An 18,148-nucleotide genomic window follows, 5' to 3' on the forward strand; every position below is an offset into this window, starting at 1 on the left:
CTCTCTCTTGCAAAAAAAAAGAAAAGTATACATGGGTTTTTAATAAATCTACAATTGCCTACTAGGCTATCCACATGTTATTTGCAACTTATGAACATTCTCTTTTACCACGTCCAGCATATGGGTTGCCCTTGTCATGAAGTGCAATTTACATCTCAACACAAACCTCGAAAGTAAGGCATATTTGTTAAAATAATTTCTTGAAACTATTGTTCAATTCACGTCAAACGTGCCATGAGAATAATCACTGAAAAAAGAGCAAAATAAAATGGTTTTCATAGATCCTATGTCTGTCATTTATTCTTGAACAAGAGCCCTATGAGGTTCGAGAAGTTCAAGCACTACTACAACCAGGTTTGATTCAACTATAGAGATTACAAAAAGCTGCCAGAGTTACCTGTTGAATAGTGGTACTGTAAGAACCGTATCTCTTAAACAAGACCAGAAAGATAATAAAACTAAATCCGAATTTTCAATGCAGACATTTTTATGGAAAAAAATGTCTCAATGTTTTCAGGCATTTTCATAATGGTATCCCTCAGCAAACATAAGCACCCTTTCTTCACCTAAAGTATGACGTGTGGATATAAGAATGCACGTGTCATGATTTTGCAAATAGGGTGCTTTCAAATTCCAATATTCGTACATCAAGTCTGAAAACCCTCAGTTTGACTCCCTCAAACCTGAATATAAAATGGACCTGTTCAATCATTCTTTTATGACAAACTTTAGCACAAGGATACAAAAATAAAGCTTCACAACAACAGAACAGAAAATTTCTCAAGCAGGGACATTGTTATTAAGGCATTCCAGTTCAGAGCCTGAAGGCCCCATTGTTGTTCTACTCCGCAGCTTAAGCCAGCTCTCCAAATTTGGCCAAAAGTTTCACCTCAGCATTCATTCTTGTTGTGTTGTCCCTTACAGGTACAAACCCTCTCTTTTGCAGCTAAGATTTCTCCTGAGTCCAATAAAGAAAAAGTATCCCTTGAATGCCAGGAAAAAACTGAATTTGGCCAGTTCCTTCAAATCAGTTGTGTTCGCTGTAGAGCAAATGGTGTCCTAGATGTTGCATTATCTACACTTACTGCCAACCAAAGCACGAGGTTCATGTTCAATTACAGATAAAGCCATTCCAGTTTGCCTGACAGCTCGAACAAAAGACAGATTAGCTGTCAGAGTTGGTGCTTGCAGGTGGTCTCCAGTTCCAAAAACAATCTTGTTCTTCTCCTTGATTTTTCCAGTTTCACATAGGCCCATTACGCGCACAGATGGCGTGTCTGGGAGCACTCTGCAAGAGCAATAAGGGATCACTATGAATCACCAACTTCAATAAAGCAATCCCACTTATAAGAGTCCAAAGAATTACCTATCCCATCATATGCGTTGAGCTATATAAGCTCGCTGTATATACGAGGATCCAGAAAATATAGCAACGCAGTCAACTTGTGATCAGATAATAAAAAAACTCCTTGTTACTGACTAGACTTTAGTTAAATAGGAAAAAACCATCATAAAGTGGAATACACCACAACAATATCTAGAGATATTACCTGCTAATGAATAAACAAAAGACCCTAAAATATGTATTTTCATGTTCAAAATAGAGTAATGCTAGCAAGCAATACTGAATGCACTTGAAATTCCTCACAAAATGGCAACAGAGCCTAAAGAAAGAGCGCTTTCAAAATAAATGCAGCATGTAAACATGTATGCAGCCTATCACAAAAGTTAAATACGAAGAAGCAAGTCCACAGATGAACACTCAACGATTTCAAGAGTTCCTTTAGCACCTGAACAAAATTTATTGTGGGCATCTTCACAGTCATCGGGAAGTGAAAGGGGAGGCAGCCAAACATATGAGCAAAGTCGTGTAAAATGAGATGCTTTACTGTTGGTTGAACAAGGAGGACATCTGACATCCTTATATAGGCCAGGAGGAGCCTCAAAATGGCTGACCTGCATATACTGACCCAGGGCGGACCAGGGTCTTGGGGATATCAGACCTGACCTCACCGAACAGATGGCCGACCAGGTTGGGTCATCTGGTGAACAGATCTGCCCCCTACCAGCCCTCCAGGTAGTCAGTCTCACAGACTTTGGCCCTAGAGGTCTACGATCAGGGCGAGCTCATTCCAGGACAGGCAGTTTGGATGGGAGTTCGGATGGGAGAGTCCAGGATCGGGATCTTGAACGTGTATGCCCCAGCGTGTAGACAGCACCACCCGGCCTTTTGGAGGAGGCTGTCAAAGTGTCTTCCGGATGTAGACTCCTGGATTGTTGGAGGTGACTTCAACAACTTGGAGTTTGGGGAAGACAAGCAGGGTGGAGCCTCTTTTTCTAAGATGCCAGTAGCATAGCGTAGCACCTGTGGCAGAGATCTGTGGAGAGAGCCAGATTTCTGCAGGACACCTGGCAGCCTTCTCTTCTCGTTTAGACAGAGGAGACACGATGGATTGCTAGAGAGACTAGACCGTTTCTATGTTGGGGACTGGGCACTACACAGAGGCGGATCTACCAGGATTTTGGTAGGTACCACGATGTCAGACCACTCTCCAGTGGTACTTCACTTGGATCAGCCCCGCTGAGGTCTCCCCCAGAAGGAGGTCCGCATTCCAGAGGACCTCCTGCAGGACGAGGAGATTCAGCAGGTCATGGCAGGGATTTGGGAGCAGTCAGAGACGGCACCGTGTGAGGGCTGGGCTACGTGGGTGGCCGATGCAATTCATAGGAGCAGTGAGGAGCTGCAGGCTCACGCCCTTCAGCGAAGGAGTACCCTTCAGGAGTGAGAGCGGACTTTGAGGAGAGACCTCGCCTCCATTGAGAGGCTAAGGGAGCAAGACCTAGTGTCTCAGTGGCTTAGTGACAGATTCAAGAGCGCTTGTCTCGAGCTCCAAGACATGGAGGTGCGGCGGGCTGAGTTCTCCTATCATTCCTCCCAAGCGCGATGGGTACAGTAGGGGGACAGGATGACGAAGCAGTTCTTTTAGACCACTAGGCCCCGATCGGCAGGCACACAGCTACAACGTCTCCGGGACTCGTAGGGCATCATGCACACTGACCTGCAAGAGATTCTGGACATGACCACGGGTTTCTACAGCCAGCTCTTTTAGACGGAGAGGATGACCCCAGCTGGTCTTGTGGCCCAAGAGCTAGTTTGGGATCACATTCCGCCAGTAGTCTCACAGGACTTATGCAGCAGATTGAGGAGCCTTTCACAGATGAGGAGCTCTGGGAAGCCCTCAAGGCTCTCCCGACCCAGAAGTGCCCGGGTGAGGATGGCTTGACTCCGGCCTTCTTCCAGAACTTCTGGGAGATTATCTCCATCCCTTTTTGTCCAGCTTGCCAGAAGATTTTTGACATAGGCCTTCTCCCTCAGTCTTTGAGCAGGGGGTGGATTTGTTTAATCCCGAAAGGGGGAGGTAGGTCAGACATCCGACAATGCAGGCCGATCACTCTGCTTGATACTGCATACAAGATCCTCACCAAGGTCTTGAGCTTGTAGTTACGGCCCCATCTTACCGACATCATCCATGACACACAGACTGGGTTTGTCTAGGAGCGTAGCATCCTGGACAACATCTTCACGTTCTGGAAGGCAGCGGATTGGTCCAGAGAGGAGTCACAACTGTTGGTTGTCCTTCTCTTGGACTTTGAGAAGGCCTACGGCAAGGTGGAGTGGTCTTTCTCGGAGGGCACTATGAGGAGATTGGGTTTCTCAGACAGATGGGTCAGAGGAGTTTCAGTGCTATATGCAGGGAGCTCTAGCCAAATGCTTATCAAAGGACACACAGGCGAGGCCTTTCCTCTCTCTCGCTCAGTCTGCCAGGGCTGCCCACTTGCTCCCTTCCTCTTCTTGTTTGTGGCGGAGGCTTTGGGCTACTATTTGAGATCATAGGTGGCGGGTCTCACAGGGTTGAAGCTCCCAATCAGACAGCAAGAGGAGCTACTTGACTCCGAGTTTGCAGACGACACGGCCTTGTATGTTGAGGGCACCACCACAAGTCTGGAGAGAGTCAGGGGCGCCCTGGCTATTTATTGTGAGGCCTCGGGGGCACGGATCAATTGGACGAAATCTATAGGTTTCTTCACAGGCTTTGAGGAGACACAGGAGATCCCGGAGTGGGGGAGTGACTTTGGCTTCAGATGGATACCACGGGACAAGACAGCGAGATACCTCGAATGCCAGGTGGGTATTGACATTACAGCAGAGCAGCAAATTGCCCCGGTCCTTGAGAGTGTTCGGCACAAGCTTCTCTATTGGAGCTTGGCCAAACTCTCCTTAGCAGGTCACGCCTTAGTGGCAAACCAGGTCCTTCTTGCCACGGCTTGGTATATCGCCTCTTGCTGGTGCTTTCACAGAGGTTGCATTGGGCAGGTCCGACGGGTGGTACGGAACTTCCTTTGGGCAAGTTCAGATGGCACGAGGAACACTAGGGCCGGAGTAGCCTGGCAAACAGTGAACATGCCGCAGGCACTGGGAGGCTTGGGTGTCATTGATCCAGAGATGTAGAGCAGGGCCCTTTTGGGCAAGTTGGTGGTTCGTGGCCTCACCCCAGGTGCAGAGCCTTGGAAGCTCCTCTTACAACGAGGGCTTATGAGGAACACCCCATGCACTGGGGGACATTGGCAACCTTCACATCAATGGATCTTCTCAGAGGCCCCCCTTACGGGGAAGGGCTCTCCCCTGATGAGGAGTCTTCACACGGTATGGCAGAGACTGCTGCCAGGGGGTCTCATCTGTGCTCCGCCCAGATGCAGAGAGGAGTTTGAGCGCCAGCCCCTTATGTGGCATCCAGAGATCAGAGATTAGGAGGGCCGGATGCTCAGACATCGGACTCACATTGGTTGGACACAGTGGGACAGTGGTCCAACAGGGTCCTTTGGCCGTTAGAGCAGACTACCTATGGAGATAGAGGTGAAGCTTGATGCCCTAGCGCATCTGCGAGGGGCAAGGCAGCAGATGGGCGAGATTGACTTAGCCATTCCGGAGTCCTAGTGGGAAGGACTTCACGTTTGGAGAGAGAGCAGATGGTTGGGGCAGTTTTCCCATACTGGTGTTCCCTTGAGGATGTTGATGCAACGTGGCAACACGCACCCCAGCTTCTTCCGTGTAGGACCTGGAGGCCTACTTGAGCCGCTCACTGAGAGTGACCCCGAGATGGATGGGAGTCTTGATGGGATACACTGGCAGATGATCAGAGTGGTGGGCCGTTTGGGGAAGGAGTCGCACATTGACCCTCCCAGTATTTCAGAGCAGGATGCCTAGATGGCGCCTTTGGCTGTGGGAGGGTAGACCCCTGACCAGTGGGATCCGAGAGAGTGGTTCTGGCCCTCCAAGGGCGGCCCAGCTGAGCAGGTGGATGAGATGCCCTTCTTTTCCTACAGCACATGGATTGGCAGGAGGCTTCAGATGGACTCGTCGAGGTGGACCCCTTCGAGAGAGAGACATTGGGTGACCCAGCGAGTGCCTTGGGATGTGCGCTCCAGGTTCTAGATGTGGTTGTGGTTCAGCTTGCGGCCGAGGAAGATCTCTTACTTCTTCTAGTTGGCCGACGGAGGCTTGCCCATCAGACTGTGGTTGGAGCAGATGCGAGTGGACGGGCAATGCCATTGTTGCTCCGATGGTGCCCTGGAGACTATCCCGCATTGCCTGTGGAGCTGTCGTAGCGCAGCGAGGATTTGGATGGGAGCCCTCACGATCATGACACGTATGCAAAGTCTCCATAGAGACTACACCTGGGGGGATGGTGGCTTGGTTGATAGAGGGAGGACATGCGTTTCAGATTGATGAGATCTCCCCAACCTACCAGATACAAGGTCAGATCATCCAAAGGATCGCACTCCACGAGGCAGTCCCCCCTGACAATCTAGCTCCTCCTCCTCCTAAGAAGGACAATGTCTGGGAGGTGGTAGCCAGCATCATGGCTTGGAACATTTGCCGAAAAAACAGTGCTGATTATATTACTTCGAAAAAACAAGATACATGAGGTCAGTTTTGCAGCTGACGGGGCTGCGTTCACAAATCGGACGCAGCTCTCTCTCACGGAGGGATCAGGCGGGTGTGAATAAACAGCCAGAGAGGTGGTGAATAGCGCCACTGAAGGCCCTGAGAAGTATGCTCGAAGAAGAGGCCCTGCGTATCCCAATCTCGGAGGAAACATCTCCGCTTCTCCCGGCCAGCTCGGGAATCTCCTTGTATCTGGTCCCACTGGCCTCTGAGTGTGTGTATAATCTCACTCCAAATGTCGGTCATGACCTGGGCAGTCGAAAGAGAGGTGCCACCGATGATCTGCGCACAGCGCGAGGTCCAAATGTGCCATCCAGCGATGTTGCTAATAATCTCCCAGACCGGTTGCCTCTCCTGAGATCCTGTGTCCGCCTCTGCCAGGTGCGGCGGGATGCCCTCGAGCGGCCCCCAAGTCCCCTGTGTGATAAGGAACATGGGGTCCTGCGGGCCTGCCTCGAACAACTGATGAAAGCCAGGTGTGGTGCTGCACCAGCAGAACGAGCCCCAGGTGATCAAACCTAGCTCCGGTGCTGCGCGAGTAAGGATCCCGAAGGTCCACCTCCACACTTCCTGGGCGCGAGTGCAGCTCCACAGGCAGTGTTGACTCCTCGTCCTCATGACAAATCTGACAAAGTCCATCCTGGCCAATCTGCCGCAACCAGCTCCCCACTGGAAGACCCTTGTGGGCGAGTAGCCAAAGGAAGTAGGAGATCTTCCGCGGCCGCCAACTCTCCCACAAGGCCTTCCAGAAGGCCTGCAAAAATAGCCTGGAGATACCCTGAGCATACCAACTGGGCCGCTGAGTGGGCGGGCGGCTCTGCATCCTCCCGAGAACTCTCCTGCCCAATGTCGTGCTGTAAGCGAAGAAAGGGGTCGGCCCCTGGCCTGCCACAACCTCTGGCCATCTCCACTCACCTGGGTCCCAATCAAGCTCTGACAAGGCCCTCCCCTCCCAAAGCCACAGTCGCCATGACTGCAGCTGATCCTGCTCTATACTAGGATCGATCCGCCAAACCTTCCCCACGAGGCCTACGACCCGAACCCTCTGCCACGGGAGAAGGGGGTCAATGAGCACACCCTCTCTCCTGAGTCGGCCGTCCCCCAAAATCGCAAAGAAGGAAACAGAGGTGTCGTCCATCTGGCCTGCAACCACCAATGGGATGCCACGGGGGGTGAACTGTCCAAGCCAACGGTCATCACCAGGCATGAGTATCTGCGTCTCGGGTGGAACCAACCAACCAGCAGGAATCGCTCCGTCTATCTCTGTGCGTCTTGCCTGAGCTCCACGAACACCTCCAGCTGCGGCTGCTAGAGCAACGGTCTCCAAGTGTCTGTAAGTGTCCCTCCAAACTCGAAGGGACCGGGCTGGCCCCCGCATCCAGCCGTCCCACAGGATATGTGACCTCTCCCCCAGCTGAAGGCCCAAGGTATCTCTGACCTGATCGTTCCAGATGAGCGTCTGGCGGTCGATCTCCTCCTGACAGCTAGGAGGGGACTGGAGGAGACTGAGACGGAGTCGCCTCCAAACCATGAGAAGGCTGCGAATGAGCGGGGAGCGGGGGTGAGTAAGCGGTGCAGAGGTGAAGATCCACCGGAGGGATGGTAGCCACACTCCACCTCGGCGCGGGACGCAAGAACTGATCCCCTGCTGAAGTAACATCTTCCACGTCTGCCCCCCCAGGGTCAAACCGCGGATAACTAACTTGCCCAGCAGGGCCTGACTCTGAAGCTCAGGATCAATGACCCCCAAGCCACCCTCAGCCTACGGAAGAATGACTGTCTGCCAGGCTACCCTGGCTCTGGTATCTCTGAGGCCATCCCCCCCAGACCACACGAAATTCCGGATCATCCTCCTGAGCTGTGCCACGCTGGATCTCGAGAAGCACCAACAAGAGGCCACATACCAGGCCGTGGCCAAGAGAACCTGGTTGACTACCAGAGCACGACCTGCAAGAGAGAGCTTAGCAGTGTTCCAGAAAGCCAGCTTCCGTCAAATGGAATCTAGCACCGAGAAAAACTGCTGAGCTGGCGTGATGTCCAGGCCGACTTGAAAGCCGAGATATCTAGCTGTCTGTCCCCGCGGGATCCATCTGAAACCCAAAAACCTCCCCCACTATGAGCATGCCCCAGGGTTTGTGAGAAAACCAACTGATTTGTTCCAGTTGATTTTCGCACCGGCTACTGAGCAGAAGACCTCTAAGGCTAGCCTCACCCTCTCCAGCATCATCTCATCATCCTGAACGTACAGCGCTGTGTCATCTGCATACTCCGAGTCCAGGAGCTCCGTGTCCTCCCTGATGGGAAGGCGAACACCCCGGATTCCGGTCGACCTCGCCCGAAGGTAGTATGTCATCGCCTCGGCGAAGAAGAGAAACAAGTAAGGAGCGAGGGGGCAACCCTGACGCACTGATCTCTCCAATTGAAATCGCTCTCCCATCCTGCCGCCGATGATGACCCTGCTGGAAGCTGTCCTGTATAACGTTGAGATACCCTGAATCCATCCTACTGGGAATCCTAGTCTCTCCAAAGTACCCTCCAGGAAGGACCAGTCCACTCGATCGTAGGCCTTCTCAAAGTCGAGAAGTAGGATGGCAAGGTGCGACCCACTGTGCTGAGCCCACTCCGTCGCCTCTGAGAAGGTAAAGACATTATCCAGGATACTGCGATCCTGGACAAAGCCTATCTGAGTGTCATGAATGAGGTCAGGAAGTAGTGGCCGAACTCTGGCGCTGATCATCTTGGCAAGGATTTTGTAGGCAGTGGTGAGGAGAGTGATCGGGTGCCACTGACGGATCTCCTGTCGATCTCCTCCCTTCGGGATGAGGCAAATCAAACCCGAAGAGAGGCTCTCTGGCATATGTCCGCTGCTGAAAATCCTCTGGAGGGCTGCTAGGAGGGGCTGATGGATCTGATCCCAGAAAGAGGTGAAGAAAGCGCGAGAGAGCCCATCCTCGCCAGGGCATTTCTGCCCATCGATGGCCATCAAGGCCTCCTGCATCTCGACAGTAGTGAACAGTGCCATCAACGTCGTCTGCATGCTGGGCTGAACAAGGGCTGGAATGTGCCTCCACACCTCCTCGCAGGAACGTCTAGTACGGGGGGGGCAAGCTGCTCCTGCTGGAAAAGAGTCCTGTAGAAGTCGGTAGCCAACCCCAAGACCTCTTCCGGATCAGTAACGATGTGCCCCTCCGCTGTCCTAAGACTCCGGAGCTGATCACCTGCTGCCCTCTGGCCATGCCTCCTGAAGAACTCTTTGCTCATCCGGTCGCCCTTCCGAGCCCAGTAGGAGAGGGAGGCGTGATAAGAAAACTCTGAGCGACGCTGGAGAGTCTCCTCAAGAAGGGCTCTGGCTCAAAGGGCCTGGATCCGATGCTTCTCCGAACTCGGAGCTGCCTGCTGGAGTCGCTGAATGGAGGCGAGGTCCCTACGAAGAGCTCTCTCTCTGCCCCACCACTCCTGGCAAACCTGAAGGGCTGCGAGCTGGCAAATCTGGCTGGACTCCTGCAAAGCCTGCGCGGCTTGGAACATTTGGGTGGCTCGCTGCAGTCTTGTGATGCGTGGGCACCCGGTTCCACCCACAGCTACCCTAGTTGCCATATGGCAGGATATCATTTACACTCTATGGTCCACCTGGGAGCGCGGGACTCCAAACTCCAGAATGACTATCGAGAGGCGTGCTCGTTTCTGCAAGGCTTGGCCTGCAGGTGTTTTCTACATCTTCACTCTGCGAGGGATTCATTGGCTGTATAGTCCCCCCACTTGGCTGTTAGCCCCAATTCCAGAGATCGCCTAGGCAGTGAGCTGGGTTTCTCTGAATCAGGCCGGTTTTTCTTTCAGCCTTTTCCGGTTTTTTCCATACTCAGCACCTTCGGGGCTGCTGTCTTGTATGAAAATCTTTCAAGCATTAATAGAAGGTTCCTTTCTTTGAAAAAAATAAAATAAAAAATACTTAGCTCCTTCCCCACCATGATCGATGTCATGCTATACTCTTATCCTGATTCTCTATCTAGGGCATAAAACTCCCAGCCCCTCTCAACCTGGTGAAACACTAACTGATCCTTATCAATTAGAGATGCATGCTATGTAACTCTTGGTCGTTTGTACTGTGTATAGCTTTCACCTAAAAAATACATACCTAAGGCCAAATTTCACCTTAGTAGAAAAGGTAACTCACTGATGCTCGGTAATGCAAAGTTGCAAACGTTTTTTTACTAGACCAGACAATCATGGTTAAAGTCTGATCCTTCTCCCATGCTTGGTCGGACAATCAGAACGAGCCATATGAATATACATAATGCATATAGCATGTGACCTATATTTCTATATTTTCTTATGCTCTAACAATTGATAAAAACCAAAAGTATACATTGTAGACTTTCCTGATACATGCCTACAGTCATCATGAAAAAATCTAAAGCAGGAACAAAACCAATGCTCATCAACAAGGTTACATCAACTACTTCGTGCATACAGCGGCATCTTCAGCATCAAAAGGTACACACACGTACAAACACATTTTTATGAGAAAATGTTTATACAAAGGCCTTCATAATGAAGGAAAAATGTCATGTTGATCCTTATCTACGTGAAAAGACACTTACGGCAATAATTTCAACAACGCATTTGCTCGATGCCTCTCTTGGGAACCCCCACACAGTGAAACCAAAGACTTGAACTCTCTGCAAACCGATTCTGAGATAACAGGTCTTTTATCCGCCAGAAGGCTTATCATCTTTTGCAGCAAAGGGCTTTTCAATTCTGCTTCAGCCTTTGGAAAGAAAATAGTGAAAACTCGGTTATCTTCAGGATACACACGAGAAGTGAGATGATACGAAGAAGGAAGTTGACACGCCAGAGTAGGTGCACACCTGGTCTTTCATGAACTGAGCTGTACTTCCGAACCTAGATATCAATTCTTGGTTGGACATGGTGACCAGCATAGATGCGGCACCGTTGCTGGCTTCAGAAACCAGAGCCACCAAAGCTGTGGTATCTAGATTGACCAGATTTGATGTGGACAAACCATTAGCTTCCTCAACTAATCGATTCTTATGCAGCCTTAAGGTCCCCAAAAAGAATGAAAAAGTTTCGCCACAGTCTCCTGCCCCATATGGAAAGGCATCAAGTGATTGATCAAGAATCGGAATTGAGGCGAGTGTGCTCTTTTCTCCCGGATTTCCATTCATTATACTTCCCACGCCCTTGCTCTCTGCATCTGCTAGCGTAAGCGAATGTAATTCCTCCGTTGCCCATATCTGAAGTTCGTTCGCACTAGGAACATCCCGATGAGCCATTATCGCAGCATCGATGGTAACCTCAAGCGTGGTCCAGCGTTCACAGGTTGTGCATTGTGGCGATTGAAATCCAGTTTCTGGGGACGCACCCCTACCGAAATGCTGTTTGGAAAGTTGAATGTCGACCCACTCTCCGTCCTCCAGCTCACGAAACATCTGTTCCCTAGAACTAGCTGGAATTTCCGCGACAAGGTCATAATCACAGTCGTGCACACCGAACTTTTGTGTCCTTGAAGCTCCAAATTCTGTCTCAAATCCCTCTACCAAACTGCTCGAAGCTCCTTTGGCGAAAAAGAAGAGCACAGCTTTCGGCTTCAAAAAGTCACTAGCCAGAGCTACATCCAGAAGTAGCCGCGCCCGGGACTTCCATCCTTTAGTGCGAGTGCCTTCGTCTAACCAAGTCAAGTATTTTGGATTTCGATCCGATACTACAATCCACACCGGTTTTGCTTGAAACGTGCAAACGACATCTACATGAACCTCCGCCAATTTGCCATCGGTTTCCTTCACTCCTGCAATCCCTACGGAAGGAGACGCAGAAAATGTCTGTAAAACGGCTGATGCAGCATCCACAAGAGGATGCTGCAAAACCTGAACCACGGCTTCAAGGTATCCAAGGTTCGTGCTGCAGTGTGTACGTTGTTAGAATCTTAAAGTAAATTCGAAATCGTTCGTACAATTATTCGAATTGGTAACAAAGGATACATGTTAGATTCTTGTCGAACTCGTTCATGTAATCGAATTGGTAAGCAAAGCATTCGATAATTGCGATTGTTTTCTGCCGAACCTGCTCAATTCTGAAGCTGCATGAGGGCCAGCCGTGATGCGATCCAAGAACCGGAGCTCGGAGCGCACCAATTTGAGGAGACGAGAGCGACTTGAGGAAGTGAGCTTGTGAGGAGGGAAGGAGGCCAATTGAGCGAGAAGGGAACGCGCACGATCTTTGAGGGCATCCTCCATTGTCCTGCAGTCCAATCGTGGATCAAAAACTTCGCAATTTCTTCCATGCACAGCGTGTTAAGCAGCTTAAAAGTCCATCGAAATTGTATCTTGCTTAACAGAAAACCTGCACTTCAATCGTGGAACAAACCTTCGCTATTTCCCTACAACCTGTTTTTTTGAAGACGAAATTGTAGGGAAAATGCACAGCAATGGAATCATAAAGGGAAAATGTACACCAATGTTCAAGAGACCAAGAGACCAAGCCCTTAAAACGCGTGGGTGTGTATTTGCCCGGCCTCCGTTCAAGCCCCATGGGCAGCTCACGATTCTATCTTGGTCACCCCGTATGGAGACGTTGTCGGCACTTGCATCCAAGCAACTCACAATTCTATCTTGGTCACCCCGTATGGGTGCGTTGTTGGCACTTTCAATTTCAATACAACGCACTTTCAATTTCAGTACAATGCAAAAACAAACAAAAAACATAGAGGGAAATGGAGAGCAATGTTCAAGAGAAGCTCTTTACACACCCCAAAGGTTTGTGGGCACCCTAAAAGAGCCCTCGGTAGTTTTGGATTGGTGCACCCCATTACACACTACCTGCCCATCCTCGATTCAAAAAAAATTGAGTGCGCACTCGATTTTGCCATTTGTGGGACCTTGAACACACAGAGGTGACTGGTTGATTTGAAGAGTGGTCATTGTTGGGAAGCCAAGCCGGGCTGACAAGAAGGTTTGGTCATGGGCAATGTGAGATGCCAAGCCCAATTGCTCGCCCATCATATAAAAGCTCATGTCCTATTGGTTCCATCTATCGGTATCGATGGATTTCTCAAACCTCCCCCCTTGCCTCAAGAATGCAATTGAGAGATTTGTCATGACTGTGCCACACTCCAACTTGTTGTTTGTGCAGCACATTAGGTTTGGTCCTTTTCCAGATCCCGTTTGTGCAAGGGTTGCATCAGTAGTAGTGAGGTTTTCCATTCGTGGAGCAAGCTTCTTATTCATATGCTTGTAAAACCACCCTAAGTCCATCAAGTTGTATCCCTCCTAGATTCATCGCCATGTTTTGGCCATCGACTCCCATCTAAGTCTTTTTGTTTGAACATTCACATTGTTATATAAGTTGACCCTTGCTTTTGCAACCCTATACAAAGTCCCAATGATTCTTAGTGCTTGCTTTAATACACTAACAAGATCTAGTGATCCAAAAATGTAGGTATAAGATTGTAAATGCTATTATCACAAAATCATTCTATCGTAACATGCTTTTGACCTCATTTACCATGGCAATTGCAACTTCATTATGTACATCTTCCACAACTTATCTTTTTCACATATATTGTATTCTTTTGTGTCATTTTATTTCTCTTTGTCAACTTGAAAAGCTGATTGTTTGCAGAGAGCCAAACATACCTTCTTCATCATATGTTAAAGAGCAAAATCCCCATCTAGGTTTACTAGAATTTTCTAGTGTTTAAACAATTCAACATCTTGAAACTACAATTTGATTTTCTATCCTAAGCTACTATTCTACTCAAATTATTTGTTTTTATTGCTTGACATATTCATTTCTTTGAATTGTGATACTCTTTTTCCCTTTTGTACCCATTGCTTCCATAAGAACTCAAAATCAATTGTATCTTTTTGGACTTGCAAAAGTAAGTGTAACACTTTTTAAGCAAAGTATCAATTCCTTGAACCAATGGAGATGTAGATATAAATTTATTTGTAAGCCAGGTTTGTATGATATGCCTTACATGGATCCCATCACAATAAAGAGCTTATTTTGTTTCTAATTTCATAGGAATCCATTTCGACAACATTGTAAGATTGAAGTACCATCACATGCAAATCAAATAAGTTGCCCAAACATATTAGACTCTATCAGTCACCCATGCGCTTTTAAAGCTTGAATTAGAAGTTATTGTAAGTTATTAGCACTTTGATTTGTATACAGGTAAAGAACATGGTTTTCTTGGGTTATTCTCTCACACCATAAGTCTCTAACCAAGATGTAGTATCTATTGTTGTGAAATTATCTAATGATACAAAAGTGCACATAGATCTCCAAACAAGATGTAGTATCTACTATAATCTAATGATACAAGAGAGTAGTCTACAAATTTTTAAAACCTTTCTTAAATCATTAGTTACAACTTGGTTCATGTACTTAGCTATACTTTTTGCTCTACTCCTCAACCAATGTATGTCGGCAAATGAGGAAAATTGATAGAGTGAAGTATGATTGTAACTTGAGAAGTGTATCAAGACTTGACCTTGCTTCAATCTTTGCTTGATAGTTGAAATGCATTATCAACCTGATCATCAATGCATCCCCGGTGTTTCTATAATAATCTTGGTCTATTATTTTTGCTAGGTTGTTGTGCAAGCATGCATTATCGTATTCAATCTCATTTTCCAAGTGGTAGTTATTTTCTGTATCCCACTCTTTTGCCATTTTCTTTTCATTATCTTTACCTTGTATAGTTTTATAACATTTCCCACAATGCTTCTCAATGGTATTAATCTTTCGCTACTACAACCTTGTCTTCTTTTTCCTCCCCCATGTGTGCATATTACGAATTGTCCACATTGGTGCATCTCCCATCATTCTACTTCTCTTGAGCAATCTATAAGCGAATTGCAAATTGTAATGCTTTTAAGGAAATATTTGCCATAGACCGTTAAGTGATTTAGTTCTCATTGAGCATTGTTAAGAGGCATCACAAGCCACGTTTAAAGACCATAGTATTCCCGAGACTAGATTCCTCAAAGACAGAATAGTTGTAGTACTCTTGAACATTCTGCTAAGGGGATTGCAGACCATGTCAAAAGAATAGATATATGGACATGTTGATTGAGAGGAAAGATTTCTCAAAGATAGTACAATTCAATGATTTAATTCTCATTAGTATTTCTTCAGAGGAATCACAAGCCACGTTAAAAGACCGGAGTGTTCACGAGTTCTTCCCCTTTGCACTATCAAATTCAAAACACCACAAGCTTATACCATCTAGCTCTAACCTCTGTGCTACTTTTGATTACTCCCACATAGTTGAGAGTAGATCCTTTTGATCTTGTGTTGTCTAAAGGACATTAGAGGTCTTTTCTAATAATGAGTATGCATGCAATACTATATCTCCATATGCAACAAAAATAATCTAGTTGACATGCGAAAAATTGAGTACTTGCTAGTGATTTACATCAGTCACTTGCCATAGACAAAATACATTTGTCCATGAGCCAAGTGGGAGCCAAGTGGTGAGAATAACTATCTCATCTGCCTACTCTACTTATGCCTATAGACAATTTATTTATCTTCAAGCTGTAAGCAAATCCTCAATTTCTTCTTTCAATTTATTTATTCTTATAGCCATGGTTGCATGGCTTATATAATCTATATTACAAACTCGTAGGCTTTGCATGGACAACATCACTCAAAGATAATGTATATGAGGTGGCAGGAGATTTCTCACTTAGAATTTGTTCATCCCTATCATCATCCCAACTGTGCATCACTATTTTGTGGGGCATTGAAAGATATTATTCACAAGAAGATATCCTTACAGTAAATATATTCTCCACAGTGCATCTTTTGATTTGGCTTTCTACCAAACTTATTTAATATTGCTTCTTTAAAAGAGCAAATGATGGATTTACTCCAATTGTCGTGTTTATGTGATATTATCAATAGAGAGATGTCCATTTTAATAAGAACCAATAAAGGAGTTTTTTATATGTTTTATTTATTAAGAATAGAATCTCATAACTTTGATATGGATTGACACAAATAGTAGAAGAAATAAATAATTATTACATTGATTCAAAGCAAAAAGTTTATTCAAAATAAATTTCGGATTTGCCTCAAAATGCTCAAAATTATATGTGAAGTAAAAAAAGAAAAGATTTGAAATAGTTTCAAATTTGTCATGATTTGTTGTAGAAAATTGACATCACATCTATCACATACTAGATGATGAATAAGTACATTATAAAAATCATAATGTTATGTATCTCTTGCAATCATAGCATCTAATCATGATGTGGAGTTTGCATTGTAACTTGTGCATATTACAAGTCAAGAGTGAAAAAAATTCTAAGATAATAACGTAAAGTTCATAAGCATCAATAGTTAAAACACTCTTCTAACATAAGAACATATAAAGGACAATAGAAAAATATGAATAACAATATATGAGAAAAAGATTTTGTAGAATCTACTTCCTACTATTGCGTGACTTGATGAGGAGCTAAAGGCATTGCATGCTCTTCCAAGATAAGAACATTAATGTCACTAGCATCTATAATTGTAACACTTTCATTTGATTCATCCTTTGTGGGAAGTTATTTAAACAAATAATACAAATGGCATAGTAAAACCTACCATACTAGTAAGTGTCAAGCAAAAGATACCACTTTTCTTTGGTTTGGGAATTCATAGAAATTTGGTCTCCTATTTTGAGACCTAGGTCTTCTCCTCCAACATTATGTGCAACCTCTTAGAGTTCCCTTTGATATTGTTCTATAATGATTGATTAAGGAAAGCTCTTTTTATGCACAATATGAAAGATTCCCTACAATGGATTGTCAAATAACACTCAATCTTGCTTATCTTCACAACATAAATACTGTTTGCATACCTTTTGGGGAGGGCCTTCACATCCTCATAGTAATCTCTATTTTCTCTTTTGATCTTCTTGTTAGGAGAGTTAGGGGTTTACATGTTGTTTCTCCTTTCTCACGTGCAAAATAGACTTTAATATCAAATCAAACATATAGTTACAACAAAAAATATTACTTTTGTAATCGTGGTATCTATCCCTCACCATTTTAAACCTTGTGACCACCTCTAGTCTTTCTTGTTTAGTTGCAACAATATTCAAGCAAAGGCAAAAGTCAATAAGATTTGTGTTGAGATATCGAGCTCCACTCGTGATATGCTAGGGTGACCGTTGTGCATTTATGTCACCGATTTGTTAGCTACAGATGCGGTTGGTACACCATCCATGAATAATAGCTGGATGCCAACTATCTTTATGTACTCTAGTTAGTGGCTCAATTAGTATGCCACCTTAGTTAGTTGAGTTTGGTTTGAGACCCACATATAGGGTTCACCTATTCTTTTTTACTTAGAATTCTTTTGGCTTTCACAACTAAGAAGAGGAAAACTATTTTCAGCCTCCACCTTCGTGTATATTCCCCCATTGTGTATGTGAGAAAGCTGCAAGTGAGACTCCTTCCTTCTCTCCCACTCTCTTCACATGGTATCAGAGCTCGGTTCATGGTAAGGAGCTCAAGAAAGCAAACTAAGTTCGCCGTGTCTTAGTAAGAGGATCAGTGTTGCTTTCCTTTTTTTTTGAGTTTGGGAGCAAATCTCTGCAGGTAGCACAGTCGGAAAGTGCAAGAGTGCATTGTCTCAGATTGGGACACCCTTCGCAGTGTAGCAAAAGGGTAGTATATGCTACGGGAAAAGAACGAAGCCCTTGGTGAAATTATTTTTTTGATTTGAGGCCATTTTGGGGCCCGTTTTGGTGGTGGTAGTTTTCCGCATGCATTTAGGAAAGTGCCTTGTTTTGTGACCAATGTTCAGTGGGTTGGTGAAAAGTTATCGCAAAAATTACATTATATTCCTGTGCGCAGAGATATTGGGAGTGACAAAATCATTCTTATTGCCTGTTGATGCATAATCGTCACTAGTAAGTGACTGTGTGGTCAAACACCACTTTCGTCAATTTTGTAGATTTGCCCTTGTGAGGCAGAAGAAGTGTTTTTTTTTTGCAGTGACAGAATATTTTGCAGTGTTTAGTAATGGCATCTGATGCTCTTTCACAAATTGTCACTGAAAAGCTTAACAAGAACAACTTCCAAGCATGAAAGTTTAGAATGACGAATTTTCTTAAGG

At 46.1% G+C, this 18,148-nt stretch overlaps 1 protein-coding gene across 2 annotated transcripts; it reads right to left on the minus strand.

Moving 5' to 3' along the window:
* Positions 1-591: 591 nt before the first annotated feature.
* On the minus strand, positions 592-12,585 carry LOC147905899 (uncharacterized). 2 transcript variants are annotated; one of them, XM_087382238.1, is made up of 5 exons: positions 12,568-12,585; positions 12,089-12,265; positions 10,876-11,926; positions 10,609-10,775; positions 592-1,288 (listed from the first exon to the last, which is right to left on the minus strand). In XM_087382238.1, exons 2-5 carry the CDS (start codon positions 12,259-12,261, stop codon positions 1,072-1,074), a joined length of 1,608 nt encoding a protein of 535 aa, XP_087238364.1. In that variant the 5' UTR covers positions 12,262-12,265; positions 12,568-12,585; the 3' UTR covers positions 592-1,071. The 2 variants fall into 2 exon arrangements, with proteins under 2 accessions (XP_087238364.1, XP_087238361.1); XM_087382235.1 differs by lacking the exon at positions 12,568-12,585 and adding an exon at positions 12,392-12,455.
* Positions 12,586-18,148: the final 5,563 nt, after the last annotated feature.

Source organism: Dipteris shenzhenensis, chromosome 1 (genome assembly GCF_047967505.1).
Source record: "Dipteris shenzhenensis isolate YYH24624 ecotype China chromosome 1, Dip_SZ_1.0, whole genome shotgun sequence".
Classification (NCBI taxonomy): Eukaryota; Viridiplantae; Streptophyta; class Polypodiopsida; order Gleicheniales; family Dipteridaceae; genus Dipteris; species Dipteris shenzhenensis.

Excerpts from the sequence above, each read along its gene's own strand:
- LOC147905899 (XM_087382238.1), bottom strand. The coding sequence starts at position 12,261 with ATGGAGGATGCCCTCAAAGATCGTGCGCGTTCCCTTCTCGCTCAATTG. Across the intron at positions 11,927-12,088 it reads GCAGCTTCAGAATTGAGCAG|CACGAACCTTGGATACCTTG; the intron begins GTTCGGCAGAAA and ends TACACACTGCAG. Across the intron at positions 10,776-10,875 it reads CTCAGTTCATGAAAGACCAG|GCTGAAGCAGAATTGAAAAG; the intron begins GTGTGCACCTAC and ends TTCTTTCCAAAG.